At 38.0% G+C, this 26,872-nt stretch overlaps 7 protein-coding genes across 10 annotated transcripts, besides 1 other annotated feature; 2 read left to right on the forward strand and 5 right to left on the reverse strand.

Moving 5' to 3' along the window:
* The first annotated feature begins 745 nt into the window (after positions 1-745).
* AT5G64030 (S-adenosyl-L-methionine-dependent methyltransferases superfamily protein) lies at positions 746-5,353 on the forward strand. Its single transcript, NM_125799.4, has 9 exons — positions 746-1,112; positions 1,718-2,844; positions 2,924-3,073; positions 3,291-3,561; positions 3,703-3,813; positions 3,894-4,068; positions 4,160-4,432; positions 4,554-4,748; positions 4,823-5,353. Exons 2-9 carry the CDS (start codon positions 1,759-1,761, stop codon positions 5,049-5,051), a joined length of 2,490 nt encoding a protein of 829 aa, NP_201208.2. The 5' UTR covers positions 746-1,112; positions 1,718-1,758; the 3' UTR covers positions 5,052-5,353.
* On the reverse strand, positions 5,315-6,502 carry PSAN (photosystem I reaction center subunit PSI-N, chloroplast, putative / PSI-N, putative (PSAN)). Of its 2 annotated transcripts, none has more exons than NM_125800.5 (3): positions 5,904-6,502; positions 5,700-5,825; positions 5,315-5,607 (listed from the first exon to the last, which is right to left on the reverse strand). In NM_125800.5, exons 1-3 carry the CDS (start codon positions 6,201-6,203, stop codon positions 5,518-5,520), a joined length of 516 nt encoding a protein of 171 aa, NP_201209.1. In that variant the 5' UTR covers positions 6,204-6,502; the 3' UTR covers positions 5,315-5,517. The 2 variants fall into 2 exon arrangements, with proteins under 2 accessions (NP_201209.1, NP_001032133.2); NM_001037056.2 differs by having other exon boundaries at positions 5,382-5,603; positions 5,904-6,409.
* A 123-nt stretch (positions 6,503-6,625) lies between these two features.
* On the reverse strand, positions 6,626-10,003 carry ERS (glutamate tRNA synthetase). The gene is made up of 13 exons (NM_125801.4): positions 9,649-10,003; positions 9,457-9,575; positions 9,253-9,374; positions 8,985-9,167; positions 8,753-8,871; positions 8,620-8,668; positions 8,410-8,511; positions 8,206-8,308; positions 8,055-8,118; positions 7,813-7,927; positions 7,592-7,692; positions 7,319-7,475; positions 6,626-7,223 (listed from the first exon to the last, which is right to left on the reverse strand). Exons 1-13 carry the CDS (start codon positions 9,891-9,893, stop codon positions 6,990-6,992), a joined length of 1,713 nt encoding a protein of 570 aa, NP_201210.1. The 5' UTR covers positions 9,894-10,003; the 3' UTR covers positions 6,626-6,989.
* Positions 10,004-10,248: 245 nt separating this feature from the next.
* Positions 10,249-12,583, reverse strand: NAC103 (NAC domain containing protein 103). The gene is made up of 5 exons (NM_125802.3): positions 12,506-12,583; positions 11,790-12,181; positions 11,419-11,696; positions 10,910-11,338; positions 10,249-10,818 (listed from the first exon to the last, which is right to left on the reverse strand). The coding sequence occupies exons 2-5, from the start codon at positions 11,944-11,946 to the stop codon at positions 10,612-10,614; spliced, it is 1,071 nt and encodes a 356-aa protein (NP_201211.1). The 5' UTR covers positions 11,947-12,181; positions 12,506-12,583; the 3' UTR covers positions 10,249-10,611.
* Positions 12,042-12,155: a sequence feature (AT5G64060.uORF1).
* A 1,092-nt stretch (positions 12,584-13,675) lies between the features above and the next one.
* Positions 13,676-21,272, reverse strand: PI-4KBETA1 (phosphatidylinositol 4-OH kinase beta1). Of its 2 annotated transcripts, NM_125803.4 has the most exons (16): positions 19,140-21,272; positions 18,653-18,844; positions 18,509-18,557; positions 17,901-18,033; positions 17,326-17,773; positions 16,964-17,044; positions 16,746-16,865; positions 16,165-16,234; positions 15,913-16,010; positions 15,668-15,772; positions 15,327-15,380; positions 15,044-15,187; positions 14,873-14,926; positions 14,698-14,772; positions 14,505-14,588; positions 13,676-14,387 (listed from the first exon to the last, which is right to left on the reverse strand). In NM_125803.4, the coding sequence occupies exons 1-16, from the start codon at positions 20,694-20,696 to the stop codon at positions 14,286-14,288; spliced, it is 3,366 nt and encodes a 1,121-aa protein (NP_201212.1). In that variant the 5' UTR covers positions 20,697-21,272; the 3' UTR covers positions 13,676-14,285. The 2 variants fall into 2 exon arrangements, with proteins under 2 accessions (NP_201212.1, NP_001330874.1); NM_001345618.1 differs by lacking the exons at positions 13,676-14,387; positions 14,505-14,588; positions 14,698-14,772; ... (4 more) ...; positions 15,913-16,010; positions 16,165-16,234 and adding an exon at positions 16,461-16,652 and having other exon boundaries at positions 19,140-21,240.
* Positions 21,273-22,002: 730 nt separating this feature from the next.
* XYP1 (Bifunctional inhibitor/lipid-transfer protein/seed storage 2S albumin superfamily protein) lies at positions 22,003-23,639 on the reverse strand. Of its 2 annotated transcripts, none has more exons than NM_203260.2 (3): positions 23,066-23,639; positions 22,795-22,821; positions 22,003-22,411 (listed from the first exon to the last, which is right to left on the reverse strand). In NM_203260.2, the coding sequence occupies exons 1-3, from the start codon at positions 23,430-23,432 to the stop codon at positions 22,269-22,271; spliced, it is 537 nt and encodes a 178-aa protein (NP_974989.1). In that variant the 5' UTR covers positions 23,433-23,639; the 3' UTR covers positions 22,003-22,268. The 2 variants fall into 2 exon arrangements, with proteins under 2 accessions (NP_974989.1, NP_568984.1); NM_125804.4 differs by having other exon boundaries at positions 22,003-22,423.
* Positions 23,640-24,706: 1,067 nt separating this feature from the next.
* On the forward strand, positions 24,707-26,562 carry AT5G64090 (hyccin). Its single transcript, NM_125805.5, has one exon. It carries the CDS (start codon positions 24,863-24,865, stop codon positions 26,207-26,209), a length of 1,347 nt encoding a protein of 448 aa, NP_201214.1. The 5' UTR covers positions 24,707-24,862; the 3' UTR covers positions 26,210-26,562.
* Positions 26,563-26,872: the final 310 nt, after the last annotated feature.

Below are 26,872 nucleotides of genomic sequence, written 5' to 3' on the forward strand. Positions count from 1 at the left end.
TGAAAACGATGTGTGTCTTTTTAGTATTACTATATTCTCCAAGACGTGTTAAGAAAAATAGATGAAATAAGCAAAGACGTGGACATTGGGTCTGTGTGATTTAACAAAACTATAGAGTCTCGATTGTTACTAATCGAAAATATTTGGTCTCTCTAAGTAAAATAAATGACCTTTACATCGTTGGAGTGAAATTGAAGGGATCTATATCCCTACATCTTATTTGGTCCTTCAATATTTTACTTTAATCGTTTTCATGCCAAAATAATAATATCTCTCATCCAAAAAAGGAAACAAATTGTATTGTATCTAATCATCGAATTAATTATTACCTTCAAAACATCATAATTAAGACGTATAAATATGGCGAAACTGTATCTTTTAGAAACGTCAAAACTTTAAAAACGCAAGACATGTATCATTTTCACCTTTCTTTTGTTGTTAATTTAATTTTGGGACATTATGGTAATCGACAAAGAGGTGACAAAAAGATTAGTTCTATGAATAATCAATTATAAAACAAAATTTAAGCTAGAGTAATTATCAAAACAAAAAAAGCAAAGAAAGAGTAAAGTTTAAAAAGTGTTATATTTTATTTTTTTTGCTTTTAGCTAAAATCATGCCGTAGTAACCACTTCTCAACAACTTGATTTAATTTATTCATATCATGATGATATAAAATTCCAATTAGTAAATTATAAAGTCTTAAGCAATTGACTAAACTAGTCTTTTGTCCAACTAAAATAATCTAAAAATGATTTTAATAAGATTTTCGACCACTACTAAATTCACGGCTACTCCGTACTTCTCTCATTCTCTCTGCTTATTGATGAAGCATCTAAAATAAGCAAAATTTATTAATATGTCTTTTGATCACTAATAAAGATTTTGTTGTTGTCATGTGTGTGTAAAATCAAAATCGTAAAGATCAGAATCAATATTCTCTTGCCACATATATCCTTTATATATACACCTTTCTCTCCCGCATCTTCAACATATATCCAGTGCCATTGCAATTTTCTCGAGAAAGTGACGGAAAATGGCTCCGCAGCTGCAAAATTGAGATTCGGATTCTCCCTTCTTTCGTCACTCTCATTCATTCTCGCCTGTATCAGGTCCGCCTTGTGCACATTCCTCTCTATTTTTTCCTTGTGTGATTTTTTTTTTTGTTTAGCGTTGGATGATCTCTAGGATGTAGAACAATGGTGATTCTTCCGAGATCTGTTACAGATCTACAGTTTTTTTCATAGTTATTGTGTTGATAGATTTCTTGTTTTTGTTCTTGAGGTTTTTTGTTGAACGGCGTTGTTTGTTCCTTGATTATCTTAACTTGAAATTCTATAGTTTCGTCTGCTTGATCCTTTGTGTTTGCTCTAGGATGTGAAATTCCATGTTGTGAGTGTAACTTTTAGTAGTGATTTTGAAATTTTATGTGGCCGTGACAAAGCCACTCGAAGATTTCGTTTCTCGGCGGTATCTGGGTTATACTTTAATGGCGAGGGTTTAAGCAGATCTGCTGACATTAGCCTTTTGTTTCGATCTGTGTTACAATTACCAATTTGATCTCGTTAGAGAAAATCGAGCTGATATATGCATGCATAGATCTTCAAGAAATTTGATAGTTTTCTTAACTACACTTGCCTTGCTGTGTCTTTGGATATGATGATACTGATTTTATTGCTCGCCTAACATCTGTTTCCTTGTTACTCTATCCGTGTAGGCGTACACGCGTTGTTATCATCTGTTGCTTATATTTGAACCATGGCGCAACCAAGGTACACTAGGATAGATAACAGGAGGCCCTCATCAAATTATTGCTCTACAGTGACAGTAGTTGTGTTTGTGGCCCTATGCTTAGTCGGGATCTGGATGATGACATCATCTTCTGTTGGACCGGCTCAGAATGTTGATGAGGTTTCTCTGGACAACAAAGATGGGATAAAGAAACAGATGACCCCACCTGCAGAGGAGGGTAATGGTCAGAAGTTTGAAGACGCACCTGTTGAAACACCGAACGAGGATAAAAAAGGAGATGGTGATGCAAGCTTGCCCAAAGAGGATGAGAGCTCAAGCAAACAAGATAACCAGGAAGAGAAGAAAGAAGAGAAAACTAAAGAAGAGTTTACTCCATCCAGTGAGACGAAAAGTGAGACCGAAGGTGGGGAAGATCAAAAAGATGACTCCAAGTCAGAAAATGGTGGTGGAGGTGATTTAGATGAGAAAAAAGATTTGAAAGACAACTCAGATGAAGAAAATCCTGACACAAATGAAAAGCAAACTAAACCAGAAACAGAGGACAATGAGTTGGGTGAGGATGGTGAAAACCAAAAGCAATTTGAGTCTGATAACGGTGAGAAAAAATCCATTGATGATGATAAAAAATCCAGTGATGATGATAAAGAAAACAAGACAGGCAACGAAGATACTGAAACCAAGACTGAGAAGGAAAACACTGAGACAAATGTGGATGTTCAAGTAGAGCAAGAGGGTCAATCCAAAAACGAGACCTCAGGTGATCTTTCACCTCCTGGGGCACAATTAGAGCTACTGAATGAAACTACCGCACAGAATGGTTCATTTTCAACCCAGGCAACAGAGTCCAAAAATGAGAAAGAAGCTCAGAAGGGTTCTGGTGATAAACTTGATTACAAATGGGCACTATGCAATACAACAGCAGGACCTGATTACATTCCCTGTCTCGATAATGTGCAAGCCATTAGGAGTCTTCCGAGTACTAAACATTACGAGCATCGTGAGAGGCATTGCCCAGACAGCCCACCCACCTGCCTTGTTCCTTTGCCTGATGGATACAAGCGGCCAATTGAGTGGCCCAAAAGTCGAGAAAAGGTCTGTTGAATCTGTTCTCTTTCCCATTTAGATATTTTAATTTGCTAAGAACCTAATACAACCATTTTCATTTACGCAGATCTGGTACACCAACGTCCCTCATACCAAGCTTGCTGAGTATAAGGGGCATCAAAATTGGGTTAAAGTTACCGGTGAGTATCTAACTTTTCCTGGTGGAGGAACCCAATTCAAGCATGGTGCTCTTCATTACATCGATTTCATACAGGAGGTTGGTATTCAGATGTAATTCTTTTGTTAGAAAGTCTGAATTGGATTACTGCTTTGTATAATGGTTTTATTACCCATACACATGTTTCTTTTATGCATCCACTTGTTTTCTACTCCCTTATTTTGTTAGAAAGCCTGAATTGGTTTGTACTTTGATTACTTTAGGGGTAATATTTGTGCTTATGAAGTTCCCCTTCTGTTGAAACTTTGATTTACAGTCTGTCCCTGCTATTGCATGGGGTAAACGCTCTCGTGTGGTCCTGGATGTTGGATGCGGTGTTGCAAGCTTTGGAGGTTTCCTCTTTGACAGAGATGTGATCACTATGTCTCTTGCACCTAAAGATGAACATGAAGCTCAGGTGCAATTTGCTCTTGAGAGGGGCATTCCCGCCATTTCTGCAGTTATGGGCACGACAAGGCTACCTTTCCCTGGCAGAGTTTTTGACATAGTTCATTGTGCTCGCTGTAGAGTGCCATGGCACATTGAAGGTTAGCAACATAGCCACAATAGATATAGAGTCTTTGAATGGAAACTCCTCCTGGATCTTAAGTCTTAACAGTCTCTTTCGAGTGATCCGTCAAACTTTTTGGTATCTGTTTCTGATGTTTGTGTGCACAATACATGGGCAGGTGGTAAACTTCTCCTGGAGCTTAACCGTGTATTGAGACCCGGTGGGTTCTTTGTGTGGTCTGCTACTCCTGTTTATCAGAAGAAGACCGAAGATGTTGAAATTTGGAAAGGTTGTGAAAAAACATTATCCTTCTTTATCTAATTGCATTGGATCAGGTTTTCTCACACGTCATGTTGGCGACTTTTGCAGCTATGAGTGAACTCATTAAGAAGATGTGTTGGGAACTCGTATCCATTAACAAGGACACTATCAATGGAGTAGGTGTTGCTACTTACAGAAAGCCAACTTCAAATGAGTGCTACAAAAACAGATCAGAACCGGTGCCTCCAATTTGTGCAGACTCTGATGATCCAAATGCATCTTGGTATATTTCTTTTTCAGATGTTAATTACTGTGCTTAAAGAATCAGCTGGTCTAGGTTAACGAATACATGTTTTGATGTGTGGTTTTTGTAGGAAAGTGCCGCTTCAAGCATGCATGCACACCGCGCCAGAAGACAAAACGCAACGTGGATCTCAGTGGCCCGAACAATGGCCAGCGAGATTAGAGAAAGCACCGTTCTGGTTATCAAGTTCCCAGACTGGAGTTTACGGAAAAGCAGCACCAGAGGATTTCAGTGCTGATTATGAGCACTGGAAACGCGTAGTGACCAAATCATACCTTAATGGTTTAGGAATCAACTGGGCATCTGTTAGAAATGTGATGGACATGAGAGCCGTTTATGGAGGGTAAGTAAAACATGCTTTCCTCTCCGCTTTCAATTGAATTCAAATAATATAAGGTCAATCAAGAAACACTGTATTGATGTTTCCTGCATCTTTAATGTTTGTGTTGATTCTCTTGTTGCAGTTTTGCGGCAGCTCTAAGAGATCTGAAAGTGTGGGTCATGAATGTGGTTCCAATAGATTCACCAGACACACTTGCAATAATCTATGAACGAGGACTCTTTGGTATCTACCACGATTGGTGCGAATCTTTCAGTACATACCCGAGATCATATGATCTCCTTCACGCCGACCATCTTTTCTCCAAACTCAAACAAAGGTTTGTTTGTGTAACAAAGAGTCTCTGTTTCAAACAACAGAAACATAATACTTAACAAACTCTTTACTTTACAGGTGCAATCTAACTGCGGTGATAGCAGAAGTGGATCGTGTTTTGAGACCGGAAGGGAAACTGATAGTTCGAGACGATGCGGAAACAATACAGCAAGTGGAAGGCATGGTGAAAGCGATGAAATGGGAAGTTCGAATGACTTATTCTAAGGAAAAAGAAGGTTTGCTCTCTGTTCAAAAATCAATCTGGCGACCCAGTGAAGTGGAAACACTCACTTACGCTATCGGTTGAGAAGACTTACTTCAAGTCCCACTCTTTTTTGTACGTATAAAAACACTCTTATTAACTCCATATCATCCCTTTTTTTGTTGGTTCGTCTTTTAGGAAGTTCTTTTTTTTTAGCTGTTGAGTCATTTGTTTGTACTATTCGCACATTTTTGTGTTCTTGAAGGTGAAGAACTCTATTGAGGTTCTTTGGTAAAGTTAGATTACAGTGATATGTGTTACTCTATGGTTTCTTCTATTTGCTTGCATTGGTGTTAACTCCGTAAAACCAACTGAAACTTCTTCAATGAACATGTATGTATTCAGTCAGGTTTTTTATCTTAGGCTGAACTTAATGCAAAATAATGCATCCTAATCTCTCAATAGAGTTTTAGCTTGATAGATTCAAATGGATGCGAGAACTTTCATGAATAGAGAGAGATAGATACATTGTTGGATTTATATAAGAATAGATGAAAACAAACAAAGTTCTTCACCATTTCCAGAAAACATTGGAACCACACTTGTACTTGTCCTTGCCTTCGCATTCCAAAGCAATATCTTCTGAGATAAATGGAACTTTCTGCAAAACAGAAAACGAACAAGAACATCACAATCTCTTCAAGTTAAATATTATTCCCAAAGAAAAGAAAACGTTGTGGATATTAGACAAACCTTTTGCTTGGCAAGATCTTGGCAGCCAGTGAAATTCTCAGGGAACTTGCAGCTTCCGAATTGAACAGTGAATGCTCTCGCAAAGTTTGCTCCACTTGTTGCCAATCTCTTCTTATCATTAAGTTCCTATAATCAAAATTTCAAAAAATCCAAAACTTTTTAGGATCTTTAGCAATGTCAAGATTGAGGCATTCAAAGACTTACTTTGTTGGTTTTGCTCCTCTCGAGGTATTCGTCAATGACGCCAGCATTAGCAGAAGCAGAAACAGCAGCAGTGGAGAAGAGTGTAGCTGCTAAGAAAACCATGGCTGATCGTCTTCCATTAGATCCATCAACATCATCACCAACAACGCGTTGAGCTTTGATCACAGGCATAATCATCTGTTTCTTCTGACCAAACCCAACTGATGAATTCACCAAACCAACTTTCTGGTTAAGCTCTACCGAGCCAGAGCCAGCAATTGCGTAGCTGCAAGTGAGAACACTCGAGTTCATGGCCGCCATTAAAGATGTCTTTTTCTTTTGTTCTTGAAAAATTCAAGAGTTTTTTGAGTTTGATTGGTGAGTGAGCAAGGAAGAGATTAGATTTTAGTATTAGAGATGAATGAGGATGATGATGATGACGTGGACTAAGATGTAATAAGGGATTGTGGTTGGAGTGTGGATAAGGTGAGATTTCCCTTCAGTCCTATTGGCAAAAGTCCAAACCTTTTCTTATTACTCAAAGCTTCAAGCTTTTAAAGTTTGAGTTTTTCAGATTCTCTCTTCCAAGTGTTTATGTGGTTAGATTCACTTCAGTCCCCACCACACAAACTCTCTCAAAAATCACAAAAATCTCTGTTTGGTACTCTGTTTTCTTAGTCTGATCCGGTTTAACTGAACTTTATCCCGGTCAGGTAAAGATTTCGGATTATGACTCTAATTTGGCAAAGCCTATGTTTCATAGAAAGAACAAAAGAGAGCTTTTACCATTATAAGATTTTATCCTTAGAGAGAAAGTACAGTTAAACAAATAAGAAAAAAAATGACCAAAAAAAAAACAGACAAAGAAGAAAATGTTAAGAAAACAGAGCATTGAAAGCAAATTAAAACTGGCCTGATAATGTTACAAGCTCTCTGGTTTGTTCCTAAGTTTGCTTTGCTGATACATTATAATCTACAAATTTCTTTGTGCCATTTGTTTCGGGAAACAAGAAATGCACGAGGAATCAAAATCTCTGGGCTGTCTTTCTCTCACCAACTAACCAAATATTGAAGGAAAAAAAAAAAAAAAAAAAAAGGGGAGTTTTCTCAGGTTGATACTGTGGCTGTAGATTCAAGAGGCACACTCTCATCTTTGTTCAAAGCTTCCCAGTCTATCTCCCTAAGAATCTTAAACCGTTCCTCCATGGACACAAACCCAGCTTGAGGAACCACTATACCAGGACTTCCAGCTTTGTAAATCAGAACAATACTGGTGCCCATCTCAGGACCATGGAGTTTTCCCGTTAACAACACTCGTAGTGGCATGAAAAGTGATTTACCCTGTAACCAGCATCAGAAGAATCTCTTGTAAGGTTTGTTCACTCAAGTAAAGTAGATTTTGTTTCGGTATTAACTGCATTAGAGAGATGACTAACTTTGCGTTTCAAGGATTTGCCAAAGGCTTTCACCCATTTCTGCCAAGCACCTTGTCCTTCTTCTAAAGCGCTTGGAATCTCTCCGCTGTCATAAGCAGCTATGAGGCTGGCTGCTACTTCATGAAGTTTGTCTTCCACAGCAGGCTTAGCTTCAGGGCTGCATCAGGTGCAGCAAACTCAAATCAACACAAGCGCAGAGCTCCAGAAAACCGTAAAAAATATTTATTGAAAGAAAAGAGGTGATGCAGGAGGAACAAACGGTTTGATAGTTACCTAGCCAATGTAGCGTGTAGAGGATATGAAAGCAAGTTCAAAAGTACTTTGTCTGAATCTGTCACCAACTCAATCCCATCCTTGAGAAGCTCGACAGCTTCCTGTACTTCAACAACAAGCTCAAACTGGGTAAGTCTATACAGAAAAAATCTGTTGTTCCTAATTCCAAAGCTTTATGTTAGGATCAGAAGAAAGTGCGGAGTCATGATTAGAAACCATACATTTACAAAACTCCCCTCGGATTCTGTTAAGATACCAGCGCTCTTCCATCGCTCACCAACAAGTTTTGTTAGTTTCTCATTTGGAAGTGCCCTCAGATGTTGACCATTCATCCATCTTTGAGTTTATAAATATGCCACATTGAAGCTACTTATAAGAAAAAGGTAGAGAACAAACAGAGATACGAAAAACAAGAGAGAATAAGATTGGATAATTCAAACAGCTAAGTAAAATCTATAATCACCTTAACTTTGTTGAATCAAAAATCGCGCCACTTTTGTTGACACGTTCAATCGAGAATTTTTCAACTGCAAATCAAGAACAAACATTCAATGAAGAAATCAGAAAAGCTAGGGATGGCAACAAAGTAACTACAGTCAACAAAAACGACCTACCAAGATCCTCGAGTGTGAAGAATTCATTTTCAGTCCCGTCTCCCCAACCTAAGAGTGCCAAATAGTTAACCATTCCCTGAGGTAGATATCCCATCTCTCTGTACTGTTTTTTCGAAAGGGACATAAAGCAGAAATTAGATGAAGAATCAGCAATGGAGTAATCTATGATCTACGAGCAGTAAAGGAAATAACAGCTATAATCACCTGGCCTACAGAAGTTGCCCCATGTCGCTTTGATAATTTACTTCTATCCGGAGCTAAAATTAAAGAAACATGTGCAAATTGAGGCATCGGGAACTTAAGAGCCTGCCATTGATTGATACAGACAGCAATAAATCAAATTCTTCCTCCTATATTCTGGATCACATAACTTCCGAAAGCAATTGGAATAAACAAACATAAGCTAGTGCTTACCTTGTAAATTAGAGCCTGCCTCAAAGTATTAGGCAAGTGTTCTTCAGCCCTGAAATGAAAGTTAATAGATTTGATCAAGATAACATTCAAACATGTTAAGAGAAGAAACTCAAATTCCAAAAGAAGACACTACCTTATAACATGTGATATAGCCATGGTAGCATCATCTACCGTAACACAAAAGTTGTAAACGGGTTGGCCATTACTTCTCATTACCACAAAATCCCCAAGAGTATCCAAGTTCCAACAGACCTTCAAGACACTATCACACATGGTCAATTACAAGAAGGTACTATCGAGCTTTAAATAACAGTATCTAAACATAGATTGATGATTAAGCACACAAAAAAACCTATAATACTAACCTCGCCACGAATCAGGTCATTAATTTTCAAAGAGCCTTCCTTTGGCACACGAAACCGGTAAGTAAAAGGTGTTCCCTTTTCTAACTCTTGCTCTATTTCAGCATCAGAAGCTGTTGCCCATTTCCCGGTATATACTGGAGGCAACTGTTTCAACTTTGCATTCTCCTTCATCTTTACAAGTTCCTACATAACATAACAATTGATCAAAATCAACAGCAGAGTCAAAAAAACCAAGCTGAAGTTGTTCAGCGAATTTGAAGATAATCACCTCACTTGAGCAAAAGCATCGATAGACATGACCTGACTCTAAAAGCTTCTCTGCATATTGTTTATACAAAGCATTTCTTTCAGATTGCCGATAAGGACCAAAGTCTCCACTAACCCCAGGACCTGAAATTTCAAATCCCAATTTCATTACACCACCATTGGAAAAACACCTAAATTAGCACAGAGAAGAAGAAGAAAAAGCAACCTTCATCCCAATCAAGACCAAGCCATGAGAGATCCTGAAGAACAGCTGCTTCAGATTCACGTGTTGATCTCTCCAAATCTGTATCTTCAATTCTCAGCACAAATTTCCCTCCTTTAGACCTGTAGAAAAACTCCATCAGTTACAATCCCCAAAAACTCTCAATATTGTTCTGCTCTATATCAGATCACAAACCTCGCGAACAAGTAGTTGAAAAGAGCAGTCCTTGCTCCACCTACATGGAGATTACCAGTAGGAGAAGGCGCGAAACGAACTCTGACAGACCCACCATTGTTGACTGGAGTGGAACACGCAACCACCGCGAAGCTTCGCCGAGAACAGTAAAATAAAGAAGATTGACGCCGTCTGAGAAAAGCTGGAGCAAGCTCCGGTAAAGATCTAACCCTAAGCCACGGCGTCCCGTAGACAAGGCTCGCCATTTTCGTTTTCTTCGAAAGTTGAGATTTTTCAGAGGATAAAAGGATTTGATTAATCGGAAAGATGAAAGTCGCAAAGCAAAGCAACAAATTCGATTAAAGCCTCATAACTGTTTTAATTGTAAAATTACATCCCCATATTATATTTTCAACCTATTTACTCCCCAATTGACAATTGTAATGCTAAAATTCACTTATTAGGAAAGACACGTGGACTATTTGAGGAACGACGTCGTCTTGTCGTCTGGTCTGGAAAGTAACATTGTTCTAAAAGACCCCATAACCTTTGTTAATTTCTACTTACATCCTCGTACTATGTTTGCGAAGCAAAGTCAAAGTAATTGTGGCATTGTATTTCCCCAAACGACGACGTTCGTTCACATTCATCCTTATAGCCTGTGACTGAATTTTAATGGCATTATCATTGAAGCTAAGCTAAGAATCCATGGTATTACACTAGTTAAAGCGAAGGTCTTTGCCACATACATAAATGATGATGAAAATCTAAGACTACAGACAACGCAGTTGCAGAAACATAACATAGAAAGCTGGCTCCACTACTGGACGGTTTCAAGTTACTGATTCATGGTTTTGTCTCTTCTTTCGTGCAGACAGAGATGGCAACAATAGAAACGTTCTGGCTAAAGCTTCACATGTTTGGTCTCTGTTTCCATGGAGCATCAGACCAAAGCAAGAAAGAGCATAAGTCAGCACAAAATACTTAATCGTCCTTAGTCTGACCGTTGCTTCTTGAGTCATCAGGAATACTAGCTTGAGCTGGAGGAGAAGGAGGATGAGGAGTGGGTGACTGTATCAGATCCTGTAGCTCTACGACTTGGTCATTGCTCAGGTCAAACATTCCACTGAAATTGCCATCTCCTAAGAACACCGGAGCTTCCTTGTTTACAAAACCATCAGGATGTCTTACCTGTAGTTTCAGAAGCAATCAAAACAAGTTTCTTTTCAGGAACACTGAAATCTGATTCATCAAAAGCATGATGATGCAGAGACAGACTTACCTCATTATGGTAGTCGAAATCGTCGAAAAGTAAACAGTCGTCATTGTCAACAGAAAAGAGATCAAGCATCGAATTTAACTCGCCACCATCGAGAGATACTTGAGGAACCTCAAGAAGAGGTGAAGAAGAAAAGGGATTGTAAGCTATAACATCACTTGTTAGAGGTGGAAGCACTGTGGCAGTTAGTGGCGGCACATCAGAGACGCAAGATTCTGAGATCACTCCTGTCAAACCATCCTTAGGAGCGTACGAGTGTGAGGCCTTAGCAGCTAGACTGGTTTCTTTACTAGGACCAGCTACAAGATGATTCTGAGTATATTCTTCTTCCTTATCACTCCAATCCTCTTCCTTAAATGGAGCACCATATTGAGATCCATGTCTTGGTCCAAGTCCATTTTTCTTAAAGAGAACGCAAAGCACATAAGTATCCTGCAGGGCACAACAAGCATGTTTAGTAAACTTGCAAGGAATCAAAACGTTAAAAAAAGACAAGAACGAATCGTCATTACCTGAGGAACATTCTTTTGAGCCAGTACTTTGTCTTCAAGTCTATATTCATGTATGACCCAATCAGTCCGATCACCGCGAGGTATTTTCCCGTAGTGATAAATCAGAGTTCTTATCTTCCCAGTGACTTCGTCATTATAAGAAACATCTCTGTCTCTCCCTGTGGTCTTCCAGTAACCACATTCAGTAGAGCGGTTTGCCTTACCGCCTTTGGGATACTTCTTTTCTCTTGGACAGAAGAAGTACCACTTAAGATCTCCAGTCCCTAGACATGATTTGTCTGTACAATGTAAAGAAACCTCTGTTAGTAATCAGGAAATAAATAAGAAAGCATGAAACAGAACAAAGATTTCTGAAAGAATGAGTTAGTTACCGGGTAAATCAGGAGGTTCGAACTTGTAAATGTCGACCTCAGCAATGGCATCAACTTGGAACTTTTTTCCCATAACTTTCCTCTTCAAGTAGTATCTCACAAGTTCAACATCAGTCGGATGAAACCGAAAACCAGGTGCCAAGTTAGTTTTCCCCATTGGAAGACAAGGGGAAAACTTTCACTACACTAAGTAACTTCCCTCACCAGTAAAGCAAAAAACTCACAATAACAAGATCTAGCAGAGACAAAAAGCTAAGAAGAAGAAGAAAACATGATGGTCTGAAAGCACCACAACCTTCCTCTGCTCATATATCCACAGTCACACCAAAGAAACGATGGATTCTTCTTGCAGATATCAACAGACATCTGCTGTACAACACAAAACGAAGCACCTACACATAGAAGAAGACACTTTTCAATGAATGGGACTGTAACAACAAAAAACAAATTCTAGGGCTAATTCTGATTTTGTAATTTTGTTGTAACTGATCAAAATTTGGTAAGCAGATAGATAATCTCCACTGTAGAATTTAATCCTTTGATCAAGGGGAAGCATCAAAGTTGATGGAGCTAAGATCAAACCCAGAAATCAAAACCCCATTTTCAAGAAACAGAGAAGACGAGAGATTACATCGGAAACCAAAACGTACAAGTGAGAAACATTTCCGGCGTTAAAATAAACAAAGAGAGAAGATAAAAGAGAGGAGAAGTCGCACCGGTAGGGGAAGGAGAAGCGGAGGAACAGAAAACTTTGGTCGGAGGAGAGAGAATGAGAGTATAGCTTGAAGGAGAAGCCAGGGGTAGAGTAAGTGAGTGATGGGGTTTAGGGTTTATATAGATCTAATTACGCGTTTATTATTACAGAAATAAATTATTTTGCAATTCAATGATAAATCATAAATGTAATCGGCCAAAAACCAAAATGTATAAAAGTTAACTTTTTTAGTGTGTTTTTTTTCTTTTACTTCTAGTTGTGCGGGTTCCAAAAGCTATTACCATATACCATAAAACAAAAAAATTATAAACGTTTTTACCATAAGTTAATGATTTGTAAAGTATATAATTCGATAGTTCAGTCTATTTTTTCTATAGTGTTACTGGTTTACAACAACTTGAAGATTTGTGATATTAATTTTATAGTTTTAATCTTATTTTTTGAAAGAGAGATTTTATGACTATGATCAAAAAAAAAAAAAAAAATTTGTATAACTATAAAATAAATTATTGATTTCCGATATGATGATTCATTAGAATAACAATAAGAGTATGGATCTTAGAATAAAAAGGAAAATTGGTAATGAGTATATTTCTTTTAGAAATTTGATTAAAATTCATTTATTTTGAAAACGAGTTATGTTGTCAAGGTTTGAGAAAGATATATGCAAATCAATTTATGTATTTAAAAATAAATTGGAAGCTAAGGAACCGAAAGAGCATCCCTCTCATTGGCCCGATGACTTCACCCGCCTCAGTTTTGCGCTCCCCTTTTTTTTTTTGGTAAATAGTTTTTTCTCCAACAATTTGACTATGCTTGTTTGTTTCATTGGTATGAAATGTAAAAAGGCAATGGGAAAATTCTTTTACGATTTTTATTTCCTTTTTCTATTTTGTAGATCTCCCCAATTACATGTAACAAATTTGCTATTGTTTTGTAAACAGCGAGAGTAAACGGTAGACTTTTATACGGTACGTTCTATAATAGTACGATCCTTGTGTATCAGTGCATGAATCAAGACGTTTCAAATTTTTTATGAAAATGAATAGCCTTCAAAATATCCCTAGTAATAAACTGCTAGTTATGACCATTTTTCTTGTCTCACTTTATTTTTATTCCAATATAACCCTTGTTTTGTTTTTCTTTTGAACATCAATTCAAATGGAGAAGCTAGTGAATCCTACTTACCATTTGATACTTGGATAAGAGTCATCAGTGAACAATTCGATACGACATTATGAAAATTGAGTATATGTGTGAAGAGTGATATAACACACATCTTAATGAAATATCATGTATGCATGTTCTGTTTGGTTTTTCCGTGCTCAGACTCTAATTTTAACACAAAGGAAAAGAAGATGATACACAATTTATACAACAATATCACATCATGAGTTTTGACTAGAAACAAATTTAAAACAAAACATTACCCTTTTTAACCTCTGTAAAAGGGCTTTGTTTTGAGCTTTTGGGAGGAAGAAAATTTCAGGCTTTTGCCTTCTTTTCTCCTGCAAGTAGAGCAAGTAAGTAAAGATAACAATCAAACCTCTGCAAAAATCATACTCTGTACACAAACTGTAGTTTTCTCCTCCACGTGTGACCGGTTTCTTCTCCCATGCGTGCACACACGATCTCTTCAGGCATCTTCCCCCACCTTTGGAAGGATTCTGATTGCTACTATGAAAAGGGTTCCTCAAAAAACGTATTGTTTTATGAGCTAACCCAACATACCAATGTATGTTGTGAGTTTTTTACCCTTATTAGGTTGGTTCTTTGGAACATCACAATATTCCATTTAAGACCCGTTGGTAGTAATCATATTGTCGTGTCCGCCAAGCATCTAAGCTACTGCTGATGAGAGAGAGGACCAACGAGACACATTGCTGGTTTTGTGATTGCCCCCAAAAAATAAACAAAAAAGAAAGAATGAGGATATTGTCGTGGATCATGTGAAATGGATTATATAAATTGATACGACAAAGATAAAAGAAAACGCTTACCTCTTCAGTTAAACTTAGATGGAATCTTTTTCTTAGGTTTTGAATGGTTCGTGGACCACCTTTGAAGCAAGGGAAACCCGAATCCTAATAGAAACAACACCAGAATATATATAATTCAGAAGGCAAATAATTAGGCTTGCTGCAATGTTATAACTTATTCGGGTATAGTAAAAAGAAGCTAGAAATTATGAACCTGTAACATTTCAACTAAGAGAATAATCCGTTCCGCGTGCTTTCTACATGTAAGGAATCCTTGAATGCATAGCACCTAATTAAGAAGAGTTGACAATTAACGGCCATTCCACATATATATGAAACAATAATAGTCATTTAAAAGTGAAAGGTGAGAGGGTAAGCCATGCAGATACCTTGAAATAGTCAAAGAACTCACTTGGAACCCCATCAGCATCAGAGTCCATGACCTGGATGTGACAAACATTTTTTTTTGTAAATTTTCAACTGCTTAGCAAGGAAACATGACCAACGAAAACTTAGAAGAGACGACGATCCAAGATATGAGTATATGAACTGGTGTCTACCTCAAGAAGTTCACGGGTTAACTTAAACGGGGCACTCTCAAAGTTTACGCCACCAGGAGAATTCGAAAGCATAAAACCAAAATCAATGTGTATAATGTGACCCTCTTCATCCAAGAGAAGATTTCCATTATGACGATCTTTTACCTAAACCGAAAGATTTTCAACCATGGAGCAATAAATGTCAAAGAATGCTATTCATGAAACTGACCAATGGCATCAAAACGTGCAAAACCTATAGATGAATACACAACGTACTGAGAGAAGGGGTCACTAAGACATTTACCTGCAGAAGGTAACAGACCAAAGAATATCCGGCCATACTTTCCACGAAATTCCTCTGCAAAAGAAGCCAATTCGCTAGGTTATATACACAACATGGCATCCGACACAAGTGGGTAGTTATGCACATAATCCTCAAAGTTTGAACCAAGCAGCTTCTTTCCTTAGATTAATCCACAAAGAAACTATCTTGAAAGTCCAATGCAAAGTATATTCCCAAGAGAATGCAACTTATGTATTCCCCGTTTCACAATAACATGTTTAACAGACGGAAGTCTAGCAAATTCCTGAAACAAAAACATGCTGGTTGAATGAAACTATTTAGACCTACCAGCAGTACATTACCTGGGCGAGCTTAAAACTTGGAGAGTTTTCTTTATACTTTGCAACAAAGAAATCACGTAGGCTCGTTATGTTGGGATATCTACTTTTGATAGAATGAATAGAAGCCTGCAGGAAGGGTAAATGGTACATTTATCACATACGCTTTCAATGTAAGAAGATTGATTACAGGATACAACAAAGCAACTAAACAGATGTGCAGAAACTTTGTTGCTAGTACAACAGAAGAGTTCTGTATATATCATTACCGTATCTGGAATTGTTTCTATAAGGGCAGTATAAGAAGATGTAACCAAGACTTCATAAGGACGTAACCAGAGGGGTAGACCTGCTTCCTGGAATATATCTAGCACATGAACAATACAGTTACTTTATAAGGCGGAACTATCCTTATCTTAAATAAATAACAGAATAAGAAAGCCTGAAAAACACAAACGAGAAGGCATACCCTACGAAATAGGATATTAAGATGTTGGTAGATTTGAAAAAGTATCACCTACCATAAAAGTGAGAAATGAGTTGCACAGCAAGATGCTCCTGCCTACAGTCGTCACCGCTCTTCACAATGATCTGCAAAAATCTAGAGTTATTTAATAATAGAGGTAGAAAAGAATATCATATGGCATAATTGTCAACACACAAGGACACAATTCAATAAAGATTAAACACGGAAAGTATCTAACATCTTTAGTAACAGCTTTTTAATGACAATACAAATTTGGCAGGACATACATAAGCAAAGTCTACATTATTGCAGGCTGGGAAGAGAAAAATGCATGATCAAGATCGAAGTAGTGTCATATAGTTCATAGTTACTTTTCAATTATCGGGTAAAAATCGAGCTCACCCTAGACCTTAATATTCCTTAATAAACATTCTGGAAAGTCTGCAGACAAGGAAGATTAGCGGTATCAACCCGAATAACAGAAACCTTAGAGTACTCTATCAAATTGATCGAGGCCTTCAAGGCCCAAAACATATACCGATTCTATTTCATCAACAAAAGAACTTAGTTTAGAGGATTATACTAATTGGGAAACAGCAAACCAAAAAAAAACGGTATGGCTTTTGTAGCACTTACAGAACGCAGGTCCCAACCAGGTAACTTTCCATATATTGAAGCTTTACGTATTCTGTCTCGCTTTCCCTCCCAAAGTTCACCTGATAAGGCATCACCTTCCTTCAGCATTCCACCATTGGCCTAGTAAACAAAACAAAACATAAATACATAAAAGGTTCAACATCTAAAACAGGAAAAAGAAGAAGATAACCCATATTCTATGTTAAACATGCATATACCCTTGGTTGTGCATCCGACGAATCCTGACCCGCCCCTTTGAGAGGAAGGCCTGGAGGTGCCTCTCCCTTCGCTGCAGCAGCCTGCACAGGTGATTTAATTAAGGATTAATGACGGGTCACAACGCCAAACAGAACACATACAATTTCAATATCTTGACTTTTTGAACATAAACGCCTTAATAAGAAAATGAAGTGTATAGCATGTCGGAAGGACAATAGCAAGCACAGGCACTAAAAACATCGACTAGTTGAGTATAAGAATTATTCCAACAACTTGAAAGAGACATGAAGTATCGGATATTTTTGTGAAAAAAACATAAAATTAGTTGCCTCCTAAAAGTTATTGATCAAGAAACACTCACCCTAACTTCCTCCATGGCAACAGTACTTGGAACACGACGATGTTCCTTTTTACGTGGGACTGATGGATCAGGAATGCTTTCCATTCTAAGTCCTGGGTCAGCCGTTACGACCACCCTTACCCATTCAAGATCATTGTTCAGCCCAGTCCTTGGGGCTTCCCCCAGAACATCATCAATTGGATCGCCAAATGATTCAAGAGCTGAAGTACGATCCTCCACTGAGAGACTTACATTGACAAGTTTCACCTTCACCTCTGACTTAGGAGTCATCGCTTGATCAATTGCTTGAGCAGTGGATAACGACATTCGGTCAGCACTGTTGCGATAAACCTCCTGAGTAGTCCATAGTGGATAAGCCCATGGAGGTGGCTTTTGCAAGAATGCGTCCCCGTTTGCCAATGGAATCCCCCCTTTAGAAAGCTTCTGGGAGTTCGATGATTCTTTAGCACTGACGTAACAATATCAGAAAACAAAAAGAACAATGGGAGAGTTTTATCATGAAAAGTTTCACACTTCGTATGGTTAATGGGATATAAAAAAGAAGGTAACTTCCTATTAAAAGAAGTAGATTTTACCTGGGTGTTTCTGCTTTCAAAACTTCTACGGAGATCATGTATGGCGCCTTTTCCCTAGAATTCAAAAGAATGCATTCGTCTTCAGGAATATGGACCACACGAAAAACTCCTCTCCCCATTGGAAAACAAATTCCTGGAAGGTTATTTGAATTTAAATTATGAATAGAAATTCAATTTGATAACAAAAACATTTACCACAACAGAAACAATGTTGACGAAATATAAAATAAAGAATTCAATAATCCTTAAAAACGCGGAGGTTTAGATGCCAAAAAGATTGGACCAGATAATTCTCTCAAGAAAGAAACACAAGTCCAAGGAAATCCTATACAAGAGAGGAAAATAAGTGATAAAAGAGCAAGGATGGAAAAACATAGATTCTTCAAACAAGAGTGGAAATAAATATGATATAACGGACATAATACTAATTTAAGACAAGCAACACGATGAGCACTCAGAAACTTTAACAGGGCATGAAACGTTCACATACTATTTCAGAGAAAAGCATACATGGCCTATAGAATATATACCGGCTCAATATATTTGAGCTACACATATAAAGTAGACCTCCAAATAATAACTCTTAAAATATAATTTTAGAAAAATACCTCCAGTGATTTCAGCTTCCGATAAATGAAAATTGATCTCTGCAAGAGACTAAAACCAAACAAAAGAAATATAAAATTTAGTCAGTTGCTACAAAGGTAGAATTTGACATAAATTTAATTATCAATAAGAAAAGTCAGTTTCACCTCCCGAAGACCAATCTTCCGATCTTCGATGGGAAAGATATCTACCAAACCATATGACGTTTCACATAACGCTTGTACAAACTCCAACGACTCGTGGTAAGCCCCTTTCCTGAATTGTGATGCAGTATTGTTTGGTAGCGGGGGCTTACCAGATGGAGTATCATCCCGCTGTTTAGGTGAGCCTGGCCGTTTCTGCAATGGTTATAATAAGAAACATTGGTATGAGATAATCAAGCTCATATGAAAGAAAAAAAGTCTGGCATAGATAAATAATCAATTGAAGTCGAACAACCACCCTGTTTCAGCCAACATTTGTGTCAAGTAAAATTCAAAAGAAGGAAAGACATATGATTGTATCCTACAAGAATCTTGATAAATGACTCTGAAGATGTGGATCAAATGAAAACTGAATGTCAAAACAGTGCAAATGCAACCAGTATATGCAATAAGACAGAAACACAAAAGACCAAGTCAAACGAGAACAAACCTCCTTGTGTTTCTTTGATCCAAACAGTTCAGAATCTTCAACAGATTGGTCACGATCTCTGAACAACTTGCGGAAAAAGTTTTCTGTCCCAGGACTGCTTTCAACTAAGCCATTGCTGCTATTTTCATTTTCTGAAGTAGGTTTTGCATCTTCGGGATGTATACGGAATAATCTTTTGAAAAGAGAAAATTCTGGAGATTCATCACCCTCACTTTCATTCCCGTCATCAACCTTGACAATGTCTTTCTTGTCATCAGATTTTTCCTTAAAGAATTTTTTGAAAAACCCCTCCCTCTCATCCTCTTCACCAGATTTCTTATCGGCATACACTGTTCCATTGGCTTCATTCTTTTCACTACCATGTCTTTTGTCATCATTTTTTTCCCTGAAAAGTTTCTTAAGGAACCCATCTTTGTCCTCATCATCCACTTCTTTAGGAACTTTATCATCTTCAGGTTTGCTGTCACGGAATAATTTCTTAAAAAAACCTTCTGAGTTTGGGTTTGACTCCTCGTCCTCGTTTTTACTCTCCCGTAACAATCTCTTGAAGAAACTGTCTGAATTTGCACCCAATTCCTCTTCATCTCCCTTATTATCTCGTAACAACCTTTTAAACAGCCCATCTGAACTCGATGTCAATTCCTCGCTTTCTCCTTTACTACTCAAGAGCCTCTTGAAGAACCCCTCGGAACTGTTTGTTATGTCCTCATCTTCTGATTTATTGTCTTTCAAAAGGCGCTTAAAGAAACCCTCTGAGTTAGGTATTGGTTCATCACCCTCACCTTTGCTGTCCCTCAAGAGCCTCTTGAAGAATCCTTCCTTTTCACTCTCTTCATCATCTTTGTCAGCTGACTTTCTAAACATTAAAGCATCTCTGACTTTAGGACTTGGGATAAGTTTCTTAAAAATCTTATTGTCCTCAGCAGGTAACTGACTACCATCATCCTGCACGTTGGTCCCTGGCGAAGGTGAGAATGACAAAGACTTCTGGGTGGGAGGAGATAGCTTTAAGGAGAAGAGCTTCTGTTTTGATGACAAAAGTCTATTTAGGACCTGATTCTTGCTCCCTGGGGTTGAGACCTCGTTCTGTGGACGCATGAGAGGAGACCACTCACCCATCAAAGTAGCTGCAATTTGACACTTCTCTTGAATCCTGCTGATGCCTTCATTATCGTCAGCATCCTCCAGCTCAGCCAACAAAAACCAATGCACTTTCAGTGCGATTTTCAGTGACTTTCCACAGATGTCTATAACAAACTTATCAAGCGATGGGCTTGGTTTGTGCACCATCATGTAGCAAATCTGGAAGAGATAACTCTCAATACCTGATAAGGGAAGCGTATACATCCTATTGCATAAGTAATCCCTAACACCAGCATGAGGGTGCTTGTACAGATAACTAACAGCAATCCACTCACAGAAGAAAGCAGAATCGAAAAACCTAATAAGCCAACCATTAGAACCAGTATCGCCGATGATATTACTCTGTGAGGTAATCTCACGAGGTGACTCAGCCGAGTCTCCTCGGACCAAAGATAGAAAGCGTCCCATCGGCATCCTAATCAGCCAAGCATAAAAAGCCCTAGCTCACAGACCCAAATCATCCGTCGAGACAACAGATCCAGGAGACTCTTCCAACAAACCAGATTAACGGAGCCTCTCTCTTCCCCAATAACTAAACCCTAGGATTACCCGTAAAACCTTAACTCAAAAAACCTATCTATAACCACCCAAAGCTCAAAATCTCAATGCCAAATCGACGAAATTTGGCTTTATAATGCTTAACTTTCCTAAATCGCGAAAAAAACACAGAAAATAGAGATTTCTCCGTATCCTACTCACTCCAATCGCCGTAAACCGAAGGCGATCGGAAATTTCTCCAGAATCCAAAACTAAATCTCACGTAGAGAACCAAGCGATGAGCTAATTAATCCCGTTCTTCCTGCTATCCGAGAAATTCTGCTTGTTAAAATTCAGAGCAGAATCAAGTAACAGAATTAGCCGGAGTAGATCGCCGTCGTCTCAGCCGGAAGCAGTTTGTGGTGGAAGATACGGTCGTCGTCCTCGGCTGTTGGTGGCAGACAGAGAGAGAGAGAGAGAGGGGAAAGTAATTATCGTTCGCAATACTTTTAAATTATTTTCATTTTTTTATTAATTTTAATTTTTTGGTTTTTAGTAATTCGTACTATTTAATTATTATTTTGGTTTGGCGAGGGAGGAGATCTAACGTGCGCTGGAAAGTCCACGCGATCATAATAAAGTTGAAAATCCTTGGTGGGAAGTAAACGTGATTTGTCCACAACGGGACACTTGGACAGTTGATTAACTTTTGTTGACAGTTGATTTTTCATTATTTTCTTTCAAAAGATTATTACTATTGAGATTTTGAATTTTGAATCTGATAAGCTAATTACAAGAAGTAATAATCTGATTTTTAAAAAATACGATATATATTTATATCTTTCACGATGCCACGAAACATTTTGTTTCCTTTCACTTTCACGTCTCTAATTTTCTTAACACATGCATTTCCTTTTCAGATGAAGAAATTTTGTACTCGTTTCATAGAACAAGTTGTAATTGGTACTATAGTCAAACTACACTGTAACAAAATATAAATATGATACTCTTGACAAAAAGTTGGGACTTACTTACTGACAATGACGATATTATGAGAAAATTTCATCTACTAAAATGATATCATATGATTTCCTGTATTTTATTACACAGTTTTTATGAGAAAATTAAAACGAAATTAAAGAATTTTGTTGTTAGTCATTGCAATATTACACCATAATTTTCTTAAAAAGAATATATAAATGTTACTTGTAGTATTTCTTTTTTGTATAGTGGACTTTGAGAATGTTTCTGCCTGAGCTTTTGGCGAATATAACTATGAGGGTGTGAGAGAAAACATAGATGAAGGAATAAGCGATAGATCGAATAAAAGGACCAATGTTGTGAGACAAAGTAATAACATAAACTAAAAGAGTAAACGCTAGTAATAGAGAAACCGATATGGTCTAAAAACAGAACACTCCAAAACATACATAGATTAACCCTAATAAAAACCATTAATCAATTTCATACAGCCAAATCTAGCTGGTGAAAAAAGATTCAGGTTTTTTTTTACGCACTAGAGAAGAACAAAACGAACAGTACGGCACTGAGTACAGTTGTGAACGAGGTCGGAATCAAAGAAGATCCATCGTTCCCTGAAGAAGGATTTGGAGCTAGAAATCCGGCTGTCTCAGGTCCAGCAGCAGCTACTCCTGGAGCAAGACCTGATAAAATTAGGTTCCACATTAAGAAATCTCAAAAGCGTAAAACATCTCAACGAGAAATCACATAACTAACATGGAGAAAAAGAGCAGAGATTTCCAATCACTCGAGCAAATTTTTACAAAGAAAATCACAAATAAGGAATTCACACAAATTTTTGTCATGGTTCGTATTAATTATAATTTTTTGTATTGTAGAATCTTAGATAAATCATTTTCACTTTAAGTGAGAACCCAGATGATCAAAGTCAAACAATCGACAATTTTTATCTTTTCAAAATTTTCAAGTGGGAATTTAAAAACACAATAAAGCATTGCATGAGACAAAACTTAAGAGTAAAATTAAAAATCAACCAAGAAGAAAGACAAAATACCTGGAGCAGTACTTGGAGCAACAGACACTGTAAGAACAAAAATAAAATAAAAAAGCATTATAAGTAATTTAATCAACATCAACAACAACAAAAAATAGAATCTTAAAACAGTTTCGAAAAATCTACAAATTATTTTCTTAATTAAACTGAAAAAATTAGAAAAAATGTGGATTTAAGAAACCGCTCTCGAAGATTAAGCATAACAAATTAAGATCTACAAAACCGGAAGAGATCTAAGAAACAAACAAGTTAAGAAATGAATAGATCTTACATCCACAAGTAGCGATAGAAGGAGCGTGAAGCTTGCATGCGGCGGGAAGAGTAGAAGCCTTAGTGATATTCAAAGTAACTCCAAGAGAAGCACTGCTCTTAAACGCTTCACATAGACACTGAGAGTCAGCTTTAAGCACCGTCTTAAGACCAGAGCAACATGTACCTTCCGGTTTCGCCACCGTGCCTCCGCTCGAAACGAAGGATAAACAGTCAGCCATGTTGAGTATGAGAGTCGAACAGTCTACAGACGGAGCCGGCGCCGTTGCGTGGTGGTGAGATGCGCCGAGAACTGAGACGGAGGATAGGGATAGAAGAACGATGAGAAAGAGAGGTGTTGTTGCGGTGAAGGAAGAGTGTGTTGCCATTGTGTGGGATTTTGATTCTTCTTCTCTTTTTTTTGCTCTTTTGAGTTTTTGAGGAGAGAGTAGAGAGGTTTTTTAATGGTGGAAAATGAGAAAGAGTGAAGAGGAAGAAGAAGGGATTTTGTAGGTCGGTTTTGGGGTTTTGGGGTAATGTGCAAAAACGATGACGTTTAGGTATACGTGTCTCTTTGCATTTTCCATATGGATGCGTGATCGTGGGGTCTTTCACCAAGAGACCTGCCCTTTCATCTTTCCTTCTTTCTTTTTTTCTCTCTTCCTTTTCAAGTTTTTACTCATTTGTTTTTTAATTACTCCATTTTGAAAATTTATTAACTTTACTAGGAAAAATTTATTAGCTTTCATACACTAACTAAGAAAAAATTAAATGCACCTCCGAATTCTTTGTTCTTTCGCTTTCCTATTATGCGAAATTTGCGGGATATTTCTAACAATCAGGGGTTTCCAAACAAAAATCTAAACTAATTAGTAATTAGAGTAAAAAAATTGAGAAAAAAACAACGAGAATAATTGATCGAGAAAAATAAACTATTGTTTGTTACTATGTTAGTGTACTCTCTTGAAAATAACAAACCACATTTAAGGAAATGTTTTATCCTCAAACCCTTATTGATGTTTGGCCTTTTCAGTTTCTATGTGGTTGTGAGTCTGAGGCCGTTCATTTTTTAAACCACCGAGTTAAGTCATGGAACTTGTTGTTTGCCTCTGAATGGAATACTTAGCATGTCAAATTATCAATATTGATAGCTTAATGTACGCAAGTGAATAGATAAATATTACACGTAAAAAATAGAGGAAGATTAATATGAGTTCTATATTTAGCCTCCACGATTCATCTACAGAGAAAGAAAAAAAGTAAGTTACTTCGTCTTTTGTTTTAAAACGAATTTGGAAGGTCGAGAGTAGAGACATATGTTATTATATAACTTACTCTTTACTCTTTAGCTCCACACATGGATTTGTATTTATACTCGAGATGATTTTCCATTGTATGATAAAAGCATCAAATCTTATTTCCAAAAATAAAAAAGATTCCGGTTGGTGATTTGGTCGACGTGTAAAGAGATCACAGAATCGTAGCCATTCGGATCGTCAAAAAACACTACCTACCGACTTCAAGCAATACTGACGGTAACTAATATTTGGGCCGTAAAACTCAAGCCCATACAATATGGGCTCATTGTTCTCTACTCTTTTGAAACCGATGGCCTATTGTGGCCTAGTTGAAGAGTAAATACATAACAAACCCACCTCATAACTTTTATTATCTTCCCGAATTGCCCCATTAGAAACAAACTGTGTAAATCAGTCCTCATCCTGAAAGAAACAAATAATTTCAATCTTTGCTTCTATATCGGTACTCCTAAAATCTAGCGAAAACTTCTCTTTTGTCTCTCAAGTCAGACTCAATTCCCATGGACTTCTCCGTCAAACCTTCCGGCGGCTCACCTTCTCCGTCATCTTCCACCTCTTCTTCTACGCCTCATCGTTTCAAATCCGTTACCACACCAACCGCTACTGCCGCTGCCGTCTCAGGATTCTCCCCCTCCGCCGCCGCTGATCGAGATCCGATGCATTCCTGGTGGGAATCAGTCTCAAAGCAACGTTCTCGCATCCTCTCTCTTTCATCTCTTCTCTCCGGCGATTCTCACTTTGAAGACGGTGACGTAACTCCGATCTCCTCTCTTGCAGATTCCGATCGGCCGGCGTTATCGTTACTCTCTTCTCGTGCTGCTTACTCTTTGATATCGAATTCTCTTTGCAATCCAGCTTCTGGTTCTGGATCTGATCCGCTTTGTCAATGGCTATACGAAACTTATCTCTCCTCTGATCCACCACTTCGTCTCGTTGTCCTCTCGTTCTTTCCGTTACTCGTCGGAATGTACTTGTCTCGAATTCATTCCTCGGATTCGACATCTCTTCCTTCTCTATCCGGATTCGAAGCTGTGCTTCTCGCAATCTACGCCGCTGAGGTTAAAGCTCGCGCAGGTAAACCTATACTCGTACACATTCCAGATCTCTCTCAGCCATCTCTTTACCACACACCGAGAAACGGCGTTGACAAATCGCGTGATTCCAATCCCACCGCCTCCGTCGGAGTCTTGTCTCCGCAGCTTGAGCCTCAGATCGCGGTTAAGTCAACTAAGCGAGCCAGCATCGTTGGCGTGGGACTACAATGCTATTTCAAGGAGATCTCACAAATGCCGGCTTGGTCTAAGCTTGAATTCTGTAAGTTCTCTGCTAGTTGGGCTGGTCAAGACTGCGATTGCAAGGAAAAGATCGATGAAGACGAAGACAAAGTCTTAGCACTAACTAATGGTTTTGGAGATTCATCCTCTTTCAATGGAAGCAGTGGACGTAGTCTTGAGATCGAAGAGGATTTTGATAGATTAGCAATCAGAGAGAACGAAGAACAACTTAGCTCTAATGGCGGAGGAGGGGGAGTAGGAAGAGGCGTGAGGATTCCACTTCCATGGGAGCTGTTTCAACCTACGTTAAGGATTCTAGGTCATTGCTTGCTTAGTCCATTGAATACTGAAGATGTTAAAGATGCAGCTTCCAATGCAGTAAGATCATTGTACGCAAGAGCCTCTCATGATCTGAATCCACAGGCGATTTTAGCTACAAGGAGTTTAGTTAACCTTGATACAAGCGCACGAACCTCGGGAAAGACCGTAGCTGCAGAGACTGTTAATGGCTCATCGAATGTGAACACTCCAAGCAAGGCGAAAAAACCTGAGATTCTTCTGGCATCAAAGTGAGTGTGTAGTAGTGTTTCTGTTAATCTGATATTGTTTTGGTTTGTGTAGGTTATGATGTATAGTTGAGTTTGAAACATGTGAGAAAAATTTGCAGATTGATGTAGAATCTTTGTTGTGGTTTTACATTGTTGTGATGCTTGAGGATTAACTTGGTTTGGGTTAGAGAAGTTTGTGAGAAAATGCAGTGGATGATCTTTGTGTTGTACTTGTATGATCTTAATTTGCGGTTGTGACAATAGTCTTGTATTCTTTTATTCTTGTTTTGCATTTGAGATTGTTTGTATCAAAAGAATCTTGTTATGTTTCTCTAAATCGTTACTTGTCCTTTGTGGGTTGAGTTGTCTTTGATCTGCAAACTCTTGTGTGATACCAAAACTGCTAAAAACAAAACAAAAAGTGAGCCCAAATCTAGAAATGGCCCAATTGCTAATGAAACCCTAAAAGCCCGAATTTTTAATTTGGAAGGAAGAAACTACGATCATTCGTTCGTCAATTTATGATCATGTTGACCTCTTTTGACTAACTTATTTTGGCACAAAAGCGAACCAAAGATCAGTATACATCATTCTCAATCGATCTAATATATTCCAGAAAACTTTGATGATGCATATTCTTGGTTTTATTGTTGATTTTTTTTTTTTGGGGCAAAATCAATTCATCTCA

Source organism: Arabidopsis thaliana, chromosome 5 (genome assembly GCF_000001735.4).
Source record: "Arabidopsis thaliana chromosome 5, partial sequence".
Classification (NCBI taxonomy): Eukaryota; Viridiplantae; Streptophyta; class Magnoliopsida; order Brassicales; family Brassicaceae; genus Arabidopsis; species Arabidopsis thaliana.

Bases quoted from the DNA above. Each gene is read 5' to 3' on its own strand.
- XYP1 (NM_125804.4), bottom strand. From the start codon at position 23,432: ATGGCAACACACTCTTCCTTCACCGCAACAACACCTCTCTTTCTCATC. The intron at 22,822-23,065 runs GTAAGATCTATT...TTGTTCTTACAG, and splicing joins TTCTATCGCTACTTGTGGAT to TGTCTGTTGCTCCAAGTACT. The intron at 22,424-22,794 runs GTATTTTGTCTT...TAATTTTATCAG, and splicing joins TGCTCCAAGTACTGCTCCAG to GTCTTGCTCCAGGAGTAGCT.
- AT5G64090 (NM_125805.5), top strand. From the start codon at position 24,863: ATGGACTTCTCCGTCAAACCTTCCGGCGGCTCACCTTCTCCGTCATCT.
- PSAN (NM_001037056.2), bottom strand. From the start codon at position 6,203: ATGGCGGCCATGAACTCGAGTGTTCTCACTTGCAGCTACGCAATTGCT. The intron at 5,826-5,903 runs GTAAGTCTTTGA...TTTTGATTATAG, and splicing joins AGAGGAGCAAAACCAACAAA to GAACTTAATGATAAGAAGAG. The intron at 5,604-5,699 runs GTTTGTCTAATA...TTTTGCAGAAAG, and splicing joins AAGATCTTGCCAAGCAAAAG to TTCCATTTATCTCAGAAGAT.
- ERS (NM_125801.4), bottom strand. From the start codon at position 9,893: ATGGCGAGCCTTGTCTACGGGACGCCGTGGCTTAGGGTTAGATCTTTA. The intron at 9,576-9,648 runs GTTTGTGATCTG...GTTTTTCTACAG, and splicing joins TTCAACTACTTGTTCGCGAG to GTCTAAAGGAGGGAAATTTG. The intron at 7,693-7,812 runs GTATGGTTTCTA...GTTGAAGTACAG, and splicing joins CCGAGGGGAGTTTTGTAAAT to GAAGCTGTCGAGCTTCTCAA.
- PI-4KBETA1 (NM_125803.4), bottom strand. From the start codon at position 20,696: ATGCCGATGGGACGCTTTCTATCTTTGGTCCGAGGAGACTCGGCTGAG. The intron at 18,558-18,652 runs GTGAAACTGACT...GTTTGGTTTTAG, and splicing joins GGAAGATTGGTCTTCGGGAG to TCTCTTGCAGAGATCAATTT. The intron at 14,927-15,043 runs GTAGACACCAGT...TGTCACATCCAG, and splicing joins TAACCCGTGAACTTCTTGAG to GTCATGGACTCTGATGCTGA.
- AT5G64030 (NM_125799.4), top strand. From the start codon at position 1,759: ATGGCGCAACCAAGGTACACTAGGATAGATAACAGGAGGCCCTCATCA. The intron at 4,069-4,159 runs GTATATTTCTTT...TGGTTTTTGTAG, and splicing joins GATGATCCAAATGCATCTTG to GAAAGTGCCGCTTCAAGCAT. The intron at 4,433-4,553 runs GTAAGTAAAACA...CTCTTGTTGCAG, and splicing joins ATGAGAGCCGTTTATGGAGG to TTTTGCGGCAGCTCTAAGAG.
- NAC103 (NM_125802.3), bottom strand. From the start codon at position 11,946: ATGGGGAAAACTAACTTGGCACCTGGTTTTCGGTTTCATCCGACTGAT. The intron at 11,697-11,789 runs GTAACTAACTCA...TACATTGTACAG, and splicing joins CGAACCTCCTGATTTACCCG to ACAAATCATGTCTAGGGACT. The intron at 10,819-10,909 runs GTAAGTCTGTCT...CTGAAACTACAG, and splicing joins ATTTCGACTACCATAATGAG to GTAAGACATCCTGATGGTTT.